At 43.4% G+C, this 10,185-nt stretch overlaps 2 protein-coding genes across 4 annotated transcripts; one reads left to right on the top strand and one right to left on the bottom strand.

Annotated features, from left to right (window-relative positions):
• Positions 1 to 428: 428 nt before the first annotated feature.
• Positions 429 to 3,179, bottom strand: srsf2b (serine and arginine rich splicing factor 2b). 2 transcript variants are annotated; one of them, XR_909108.4, is made up of 4 exons: positions 2,569 to 3,171; positions 1,913 to 2,205; positions 1,069 to 1,137; positions 429 to 642 (listed from the first exon to the last, which is right to left on the bottom strand). XR_909108.4 is itself a non-coding variant. In XM_011477771.4 (3 exons), the coding sequence occupies exons 1-2, from the start codon at positions 2,928 to 2,930 to the stop codon at positions 1,932 to 1,934; spliced, it is 636 nt and encodes a 211-aa protein (XP_011476073.1). In that variant the 5' UTR covers positions 2,931 to 3,179; the 3' UTR covers positions 429 to 1,137; positions 1,913 to 1,931. The 2 variants fall into 2 exon arrangements, 1 of the variants encoding a protein (XP_011476073.1); XM_011477771.4 differs by having other exon boundaries at positions 429 to 1,137; positions 2,569 to 3,179.
• A 234-nt stretch (positions 3,180 to 3,413) lies between these two features.
• Positions 3,414 to 9,542, top strand: mfsd11 (major facilitator superfamily domain containing 11). Of its 2 annotated transcripts, none has more exons than XM_004071148.5 (14): positions 3,414 to 3,728; positions 4,082 to 4,197; positions 4,281 to 4,336; positions 4,441 to 4,548; positions 4,646 to 4,725; positions 4,806 to 4,902; positions 6,049 to 6,107; positions 6,212 to 6,371; positions 6,611 to 6,648; positions 6,722 to 6,787; positions 7,030 to 7,155; positions 7,232 to 7,406; positions 7,560 to 7,695; positions 7,766 to 9,542. In XM_004071148.5, the coding sequence occupies exons 2-14, from the start codon at positions 4,102 to 4,104 to the stop codon at positions 7,919 to 7,921; spliced, it is 1,353 nt and encodes a 450-aa protein (XP_004071196.1). In that variant the 5' UTR covers positions 3,414 to 3,728; positions 4,082 to 4,101; the 3' UTR covers positions 7,922 to 9,542. The 2 variants fall into 2 exon arrangements, with proteins under 2 accessions (XP_004071196.1, XP_078808034.1); XM_078951908.1 differs by having other exon boundaries at positions 3,582 to 3,721.
• Positions 9,543 to 10,185: the final 643 nt, after the last annotated feature.

Here is a 10,185-nt window from a genome sequence, read left to right as displayed (position 1 = left end):
TTTAGCTCTTTTTCAGGATCACCATCATAAACAAAATGTTTAGTTTCCTGAAATCTACTCCAGGATAACTTAATATTCTCTGGCAGCCAAAACAGTCATTTTAAATGTATTGTTTTTCCTCTTGTGATGCAGGTTTATTGTATATTTTTAAGAGTTTTATCACTGTTGGCACCTTATTTGTTACTTTCTTTGCACCTTGATTCTCAGATTTGTTGTAATCATTGAACTTAGCGGGATCATTAGTTCGTCCGGTCATCTTTATTTACATCATCTTCTATATGAACAGGATTAACTTTGAGTAAATTACAGGTGAAATCACTGTTTTCCATCTGTCAGACAACAAAAATTGAAAGACCAGACCCCCACCTGCTGGATTTGTTCCAAAACTTTCCTGTAGATTTAAATGAACACAGAATCAAATGAGGCGGTTTCAGACAAAAAAAACCCAAATCTTTAATGAATGAAAGTCCCGTTTTCCAGTCAAAACCTCCATTTGTCACAAAAGGACAGACTGACTTTAGCAGCCGTAGCAGCGCAGTCACAGCAGCTTTCTGGAGAAAACTGGAAACATCCAAGCCCCCCGCACAGCAACATGGCACCTTAACAGCTAACCAGCACAATTCAACAGCTACACAACTGCGCCTAGTGCACAAAAACAAACACAAGCACCGTTAGAATGAAAGAAAAGCAGATGCAAAATGTCACTCAGTGAAGCCTAATCCAACAAAAATCAGCTTCAGCTTATTGTTTTACTGTTTCGCAGCAAACAAATTCACTTTGACAGGATGCATGAACCAAATAAATGCAAACAATTATTCAACTGATTGTTTAATGTCATTTCCAAGCAGATTTAGAAAATACAAAAAAAGCCTAAAGCATGAAAGTAAACCTCAAAGTTCTAGTCTTTATTTGAACCTGCAGAGTCTCCACCAAGATTTTCTAAAATTTACTCTCAAATTAAAGAAAAATAACAAACATGAATTAAACCAAATCCCTCTATAAACGTGAAGTCAAATTGTATTTTAAGGGCAGCTAAATAGAAAAGACTGAAACACAAAATACAGCAACCTTTGACAGATGAACGCTGCTGCTGGCGGCGGCGGCACGAGAGCCAAACTCTGACGTCTTCCATCGAAACTGCCAAAAGAAGCAAAGGTCATGATGGGTTATTTAACAACACACCTGAGAAAACAGGAGAAAGCTTTTGAAATGTCAGGCTTTTCCTGCACCATTACGGACCACAAAGGATGGATTTTACTCTTCGTTTCATGCATCTACTTTAGTTTCAACAACAAAAAAGGCTTCATCAATAAAGCCCGACACAACGCGCCGCCGGACCTCAGATCGCGTCTGTACCATTGACTTAACATTGAAAGGTAACCCTGACCGTCAGTCCTAAGACATGCAGCCCAGAAATTAGTTTAGTTTTGAAAATGACATGCAAATAATCACTTCTTTCTGGCATTTCATTCCATTTGCTGTGCGATTGAGTTCAACAATCTGCATCATGTCCTGATCCACAGCCAGTGCTGCTGCATGAAGCCTAAATTCTGATGTCATTCAGAGCTTTGTTCATCTCATCAAAGCTCCTTTTGGTGTGTCATTTCAGTGAACAGCAGCATCTGGTTTTGTCGTTCCACATATTGTTCAAAAAGTGTCGATTCGGAACCAAAAATGTCACTTTTCACACTTTATTGCTAAATTGAAAGGTTGGACAATAGAGACTGTCAGTCGGTGGTGCCTGAAACACTGGTTGGTCTGCTGATTCTTCCTATTGGCTGTCCTGTTTTCAGGTATGCATCACTTTTTATTTGAGTGTTGTTCCTCTTGACCAGAGGTTGTATTCTGGTCACGGCTCCGCCTGCCTTCACCAGCAGCACCTGAACAAACTTTAAGGAAGTTCTGAACTCACCTTTCCCAAAGGACTCCGTTCAATTCTCTGCCTGTTTCGGCGGACTTTTAGATCTGGACCTGGAGCCCTTTTTGGAGGAAGGGCTGCCGCTCCTGGACCTGGACCTCGGCTTGGAGTGGGACCTGGATCGAGATCTTGAGGGAGAATGTACCTTGGACTTTTTGTCTCTGGGGGAGCGGGATTTGGATCTTGAGTTGGACCTGGATCGGCTGTAGCGGGACCGGCTTCTGGAACGAGAGCGGCTCCTGCTGCGGGATCGGCTTTGTCTTCTTCGCCTTGGGCTGCCGGAATGGCTGAACACATTCAGAGGGGGAGGGTAAATAGGTGTGAATCTCTGTAAATTTATGTGCAATAAAGTTTATTGCAAAAAAAAAAAAAAAAGTTCTGATAAGCCAGCCCCAAAGAAAAAGCTATTACTGAATGTCATCTGTGTTTTAAATAATAGGTAAAAAAAACAATAATATATTTTGTAAAATAAACAAAATTTCCCATCATGCTTTGTGATGTTCTAGTACATTTTTTTTTGTTTATTAAAAATACAGGTACGATCATTTAGATGAAGAGTTGTGAATCTAGGGAGTGTAAATGATCGAAGGGATCTTCGGAAATGGTGTGAACTGTCGTAAACACTCATTCTTCGGTTTAGACGCTCTCACCTCCTGCTTCTGCGTCCAGAGCCGCTGCGCCTCTGGCCCGACGATCCTCCTCCGCGTCCCCCGTGATGGGAGTCGGGAGGGCGGCCGTATCGCGCCATCTGGACCCGTAACTCCCGGCCGTCCAGGAGCGCCCCGTCCATGGCGTCCATCGCATCCTCCGCGTCCCGCTTGTCGTGGAAACGGACAAACGCGAATCCCCGGCTCTCCTTCGTGTAGCGGTCACGGGGTATGTAGATGTCCCCGACCCGGCCGTACTTCTCGAACACGTACCTGAGGGTTTCGGGTGAAGTTCTGTAGGTCAGGTTGTCCACTTTGAGGGAAGTCATGCCGCCGATGTCTGGCGGGGCCCTGCCGTAACTCATGCTGACTAACCCGGGAGGCCGCGCAGCCTTGACTAAAAGTATAACACCTTTAAAATTCACCACAAGAGATTAAAAACACTGTTTAAAAAAATCCACTAGAGCACAAATTACAAACTCTTCCTACAGATAATCTTAACGAGTGACGTTAACCGAAACGAACTCAGCTACTTCTGGCCATTCGAATCACCAATTCTTCTTTACGGAAACAGCGAGGAAACCCGACGGGGTGTACTGCCCCCTAGTGGACTGGAATATGAATTACAGACATTGTATTTAATTTTATTTTCAAGTACAAATGAATTCAGGGTAAACATTATTCAGAAATTGGCATAAAATAACCGAAATGACACACTGAAAAAACATGGCAAATTAAGGACATGTTTTTTAATTTACATATATGAATTATGTATTTGCAAAAAATAAAGATAAGGTTGATTCCATCACAAAATTCTGAGTCAAAACTGGCCATGAGGTGGAGAACATCCCGTGTCCAAAGCTTTTGTAGATCTGCGCTTTGGTCCCGCGCGGCGCAGCTTTTGTAGATCTGCGGTTGCTTCATGTTAGCTGCTTCGTCAGCTGACTCATTCACATGACTCCCCGTTTCGCCTCTGTCGGTCCCTATTTTCGATTCTGCGGAGATAAGGAAATAATTTAACACCGGTTAAGATTAAGGACCGTTTAGAGGAGATAAATGGCTAAAAACACCGGACTGTAAACAAGAAACTAGCTATGCTAACGAGGAGGCAGTAAGGCACGCGGAGCCGGAGCTGTTAGCTAAAATAAACGTCCTGAGTCTTGGTAAGTTTTGTTTTGTTACAGACTTTTGGGAAGCTAATTCTTTACTCTCGTAATTCGTTTATCGCCATTTACTTCATTTCATTTTAGACTTCTGTTTTAAAACTTAATACATGATTACTTTACAAAGTAAGTCGGATGTTAGCCTGCTCAAATGAGCTTTTTCAGTTGTTCTGTTTTTTGTTTTTGTTTTTTACAGTACGTTCACTGTTTTTGAGTGTGTGACACATTTAAATGTCATGTATTTATTCCAGAATTGACAGGTTTGTAAGCTAGCAGAGACAGTCCTGGTGTCTTCATGACCCCTGACCTGCTGACTGACTGACTGACTGACTGATGTTTGGATTTGCTTCCAGGTCATCAGAACTCTTCCAACATGAGTCCAGAGGGGAAGAAGCTTTGGAACATCATCGTCCTGGGCTTTGGCTTCATGTTCATGTTTACTGCTTTCCAAACATGTGGAAACATAGAGGTACTCTGCGTTTCTGGCTTTCCCCAAAACACTCTGTTCACTTCAATAATAAATATGACTTTCTTTTTCTGTCGTCTTTCCAGCAAACGGTTATAAAAAGCTTCAACAGCACAGAGTTTCACGGGAGCGGATACACAAGGTGACCCGGCTGACCCCATCTGATTTGACATCAATCGGGTGGGATGTTTCAGAACCATTCAGTGAATGAAAACAATTGGATGTGGGTTTGTGTGTCTGCTACAGCATGGCCATCATCTACGGGGTTTTCTCTGCCTCCAACCTGATCGCTCCGTCGGTCGTGGCAGTCATCGGGCCTCAGCTCTCCATGTTCTTCAGCGGCCTTTTATACAGGCGAGTCCTCCCTCTGAATCCCCTGCAAATGTTGTCGGCTAAAGCAGGAGTGTCATTTTGTTCTTTTCTTTGTTTGCTCCTGACGTCCCTCTCACAGCTGCTACATTGCTGTGTTCATTTACCTGTACACCTGGAGTTTCTACACAGCGTCTGTGCTGGTTGGAGTCGCAGCAGCAGGTACAGGAACGCCCAACTCGCTTTTCTGCTTTGTGAATCGTTGTCTTCCGTCATCCGTCACGGTTTTTTCTGTTCTGCAGTGCTGTGGACGGCTCAGGGAAACGTTCTCGCCATCAACTCCTCTGACAGCACCATCGGAAGAAATAGTGGCATTTTCTGGTCGCTGATGCAGTTCAGGTAAACCTGTTTGTCCAGTCCAGGCCACACGCTCGCTTTTCAGATAATTATAATAACAATAATCACAAAACAACAATATCTATTTATTTAAATTAGTTGAAATGGGTTGGTAAAAATAAAGCAAATCAATAAAACTTCAGAGTTTAGTTGATTTTGGGCATATTAGTGGTAATGTTTTTAAATGTGAATGCAGAAATGACTGGCATACAAAGCGAATAATGACGGTAACCATGGAAACCCTTCTGTACAAAACTCCCTCCCTGCTAAAGGCATGTTAGTCACATTGGCTTTGCGGCTTCCTGTGAACCTGCGGCATGCACAGACGTGCACTGAGCATGTGCAGCGTCCACCGGGAAGGCTCCACAGCTGGACGATGGCGAGAGCGTCACTGCTGAACGTGAGCAGGAGCAGTGGAAAATCTTGCCCTGAGTTCTTAGGGGACACTTTTAAAGTTGTTTTTCCTTTAATTATATGTATAGTTTTTACAATTTTAGTTTGGAAAAAGGTCAAGTTTTGTGATTTAAAAGAAAAAGGAAAGTGTTACAGTTTAGAAATCACACAGGATGACAGACGGAGGGACAGCAGGACTCTATTTGAATACCGCCACAATAAAAGCATTAAAAGCTGTCTTACGATTTAAGTGTTTAGCAAAGCGTGTTTTGCAGGTCAGTCAAGCCTCTGAATGCAGACAATAAACCAAAAAGGTCAACAGAATATGAGTGTTGTAAATAATAATAATAATAATAATAATAATAATAAACAAGACCAGGTGTGACACAAAAAGATGAGACGGAACAATAAAACGTTCTGTGCAGGAAGCAGTCAGTGATGCCGGATTGGGCACTTTCCCGCCCATTTTATGTTCTGAATTAGTTGGTAAAGAAGGCTTAGTGCGAGTGGACATAATTCGGCGGCTTTTAGTGACATGAACCTTTGGGGCTTTTGACTTTGTGGGGTGTGGCGGTTTTTAGATGACTTTTGGACAATGGTGACTGTCTGGCAGTGGGGGTGACATCAGAGAGGACAGCGGGGCTTTCTGAAGGACAGAAACTTGAGCAGCAAACAAAGAAAACTGAAAACCGTCATCTTCATCTACATTTGTCTTGTTTGAGGAAAAAGTTTTTCAGCATCTCTGATTCCCTGCAGCTTATTCTTCGGGAATCTGTACATCTACTGCTCCTGGCACGGACACGTCCACATCACGGGTATGAACCAACCTCTAACATCGTTTCTGCTTTGTTTCTTCGTCCTGTTCACGGAAACTTGTGCTGTGGACCTAATTTAAGCATTTGACTCATGTGTGTCTCAGACCTCGACCGTCAGACCGTCTTCATCTCTCTCACCGTCATCAGTCTGGTCGGATGCTTCCTCTTTTTCCTGATCCGGAAGCCCGATCCCGAGGGTTCTTCTGCTCCTGAGGGGGCGGAGTCGCTGCTGCCCTCGGATTCCAGTGACGGCACCACAGAGGGGTGAGGCTGGGCAGATGTGTTCAGAGATGAGGTTTGGTCGTGTCTGAAGTGTACGACGAGGTGGCCGTATCATGACACCTCCGCCGCTGTGCCTGAGGGGTGGTTTCAGGTGTTTCGTGTGTATTTTTGACTTAAAACCCGCGTTAAGTTTTGTAGAAATGTTTTCAGCATTTATGCTTCACTGCTGAGTTTTTTTAATCTTTTGAGAAGGATGTTTTTGTTTCATCTTTCCTCTGCAGTCCCGCTGGTCCTTGTGCTCAGGCCGGCGATGCTTTCAGTAAGTTTTTAACCCCTTCTGGCGATGTTCCTCAGAGCATCCAGCCTGTTAACCTCCAGCTTTATGTTTGCAGTCAAAGCCTGCAAAATGTTTGTGACCAAAGAAATGCTGCTGCTGAGCGTCTCCATCGGATACACAGGTGAGTCATAAAGAAGTTCAGTTTTTAGCAGCAATATTTTTGTTTTATCTTCAATTTTCTTTTACAATGAATAAATAAAAGTTGAGCAAATACAGCTTCATTCCCATCATTTACCGTATTTTCCAGGGTACCACACACACACACCCACACACACAGTCACATTTGCAGTGATGGCGGCTCGCTGGTGAATTTAGGCAGAACAAACTCGAGGAGCCTGAGCTGGGTTTTCTGTGTGCTGACAGGGCTGGAGCTCACCTTCTACAGCGGCGTGTACGGGACCTGCATCGGCGCCATGACCCGCTTTGGCACAGACGCCAAGAGCCTGATCGGAATTTCTGGGATCTGCATCGGCGTCGGCGAGATCCTGGGTGAGTCCCGGAGCGCTGACGCGTTCTGGTCTGTGGTGCCTCAGAGCTTCAGAGCTGTTCTCTGCCGTCCCACCAGGAGGAGGCGTGTTCGGGCTCCTGAACAAAAGCAACCGCTTTGGGAGGAACCCTGTGGTGCTGCTGGGACTGATCACTCACTATGTGGCCTTCTACTTGATTTTTCTCAATATTGCCAGCGATGCTCCTCTGGCACCAGAGGGGGGGACAGACCTGGAGGCGTTCATCACTCCCAGGTACAGAAAGCCATCAGTGAACAGAGGTCAGATGAGACCTGGAAGGATTCCTTTTCCAGAGAGTTTTATGTGACCTTAGCATGAGCTTCAGTGGCATTATGGGAGTTTTTCAGTGTGGCGGCCGCCCTGACTGTTTCCTCCTGGGCGTTTCAGCGTTTGGGTGGCGTTGTTCTGCAGCTTCCTGCTCGGCCTGGGCGACAGCTGCTTCAACACACAGCTCCTGAGCATCATTGGCCTCTTGTTCCGCGACAACAGCGCCCCCGCCTTCGCCGTCTTCAAATTCATCCAGGTGACGGTGGCAGGTAAAGGTTCTTTACTGCTCGACCGTGAAGACGACTAACCTGTCCTTCTCCCTGCAGTCCATCATGGCGGCTGTGGCCTTCTTCTACAGCAACTACCTGCTGCTCCACTGGCAGCTGCTCATCCTGGTCGTCATGGGTTTCCTGGGCTCCGTTTCCTTTTTCGTGACCGAGTGGGTGGCCCAGTCCAGCCGGAGGGACTACGACCGGTACTGAGCGGCCTCTGCAGAGAACGCCGCCTGGATCCAGAACCCACAGACTGTGGTATGTTTGGTTTTTCCTGAGCAGCCCCGACTATCTGACCACAACAGAGAACACTCGTGCATGGAGGACACGCCTGCCATCCTTCACCTCTGGCTTCTTCTGGTTTCATTATGTGCACACCTTTGGGTCTGAGGAGTTCGGGCGGATGGAGATGGCAAGCGGTGATATAAGCCAATAAAACTGCTGGTGATGAAGGAGCATTGAGGGATGTTACAATGAATCTGCTGCAGGTTTTTGGGTTTCTTCTACACATTTAGTGACGCGCTGTTAATGTCCTCATTTCTATCAATACACAGCCTGTTAGGAGTCAGAGGATCTTCACTGTACATAAAATCTACTTCCTCACAGGTCAGGAATGGGTTTGCTTCCCTGATTGACCATTTCTTGATGGCCTTTTGGAAAATGTGTTTGGCTTTGAGGTCCAGACTGAGTCTTCAGCATCTGGAAAACACTTTAAAAGAGATGGAACTTGGATCTTAAAGGGTTATTCATCACAGAATCACTTGACATAAAGGATGTGCCGAAAACGTACCGCTCCTTTCTTTGAGGGTGCTGGTTAAACTCCGCCCCTCCTCTGACTTAAAGGGAATCCGGTTTTGCGAGGAAAATCTCCTGGATGCTGTCGAGCTTTGATTGACGTCAAAACTGATGTTTTGACAGAAAAACTAAACAAAGCATTTTATTATGAAAAGCAAAACCTGAGCCACAAGCAACTTCCTGTCACATGTAAACCGCTTTCTGCAGCCATGAATGATTTATCAAATGTTATTCCTTCAACTGAAATGAAAAATAGAACAGCTTTGCAATGAGTGAACACAGGATTAAAATAAAATCGTAGATGTATACATTTTGAAAAAAAGAGTTACGAAAAAGACAAACTTTGTCATTTCTTACGGCATTAACGCTGTAATATTTATATCCTTTTCTGACCTTCGGCTTAACAATCGGATTCATCATGTGGGTATTAAGTTGAATCTTCATGTAATTTGTTTACTTTTCAACTCAAATGTATGTTCTATTCATATTTCCTTTTTTTTATATGGTTGATCTCTAATTTACAAACAAATATGGTTTCATTTTCATTTTATTACTTTATTTTTCCAAGTTTTTTTTTTCCTCTTACAAAATTTTCTTTGTTGATCTTTTTCCTTTTTTTCTGCCAAACAATGTCTCAAACATTTTGGAGCGACTTTTATCCCAGAGCAAATGTCATTCTCCCAGTTCTAGCGGCGAGCGTGAAACGTCGCTGCACCCCAGCGTCCGTCACGCCATCGGTCTGATCGATGCGCTCCAGCAGCCGATTCTTTCTCACGGTGCTGAATTCAGCTGTGCTGTAACCGTCACTTTATTTGTTTCTATATTGTAATTGTTAATTTATTACTCCACGAACAGAATGGGTGTTTGTTTTTGTTTCAATATTTTCTTTTTGTTGTGGCTGCAATGTGCAATTAAGGGTAATAAGGGAGGTAAATATGCCATAAGGGTGATTTTTATACTTGAATATGATTATTTAGAATGTGGTTAAGAATTTTGCTCTCTTGTTTTTATCAATAAAACGTTCCTCTGACCTTCAGCTTTTTGCTTTGTCGTGTTAAATGTCAGGAAAAAGAGGGTGATGGTTGTAAAAGGGGCTGGAGTTAAAGTTTTCTGCCTTTTTTCACTTTAAAGCTTTAAAAGATGCACGGCATCAAAAATACATGATGTTTGAACGATTTGCTAAGATGTAAAAATATGCCACTGGCAGTAATTTCTATAAAAAATGTTTTGATTTGTTAACAAAATTACACATTTTAACAGTAAATGCGTAAACTGCATTCTTAGACAGAAACAAAAAAAAATTTCTGAACTGAAATATTCTTTTTTTCAACATTTAAACGTGTTTGAATAATATTTCCTATTGATTTCCTTCATTCTTTAAGGTAGTTTGATTGCTTTCTTGTTACCAAGCAACGAAAAACGCCATGACTTGCTCAACGTGGAAATCCAACGTGTGAAGCAAGATCAAGCTTATCGAGCTTTTGAAGCTAATATCCGGTGGGGATCTTCAAAATAAAGGCGTGAGGGGCAACTACGATTTAGAAATTTCAGACGAAAGGGGTAAAAATTATCATTGATTAGAACTTAAATTTTGACTAATGGTTCTTTAAATGCTTCTACTACGAAGTGTTACACCAAAGAAATCTATTTATTCCCGGTATGAAATTTTATTGTGAAAG

Source organism: Oryzias latipes, chromosome 8 (assembly GCF_053564925.1).
Source record: "Oryzias latipes strain Hd-rR chromosome 8, Olatipes_Hd-rR_3.1".
NCBI lineage: Eukaryota > Metazoa > Chordata > Actinopteri > Beloniformes > Adrianichthyidae > Oryzias > Oryzias latipes.
Note: the sequence above shows the minus strand (reverse complement) of the source record. Positions and strands in the feature narration are given on the sequence as shown.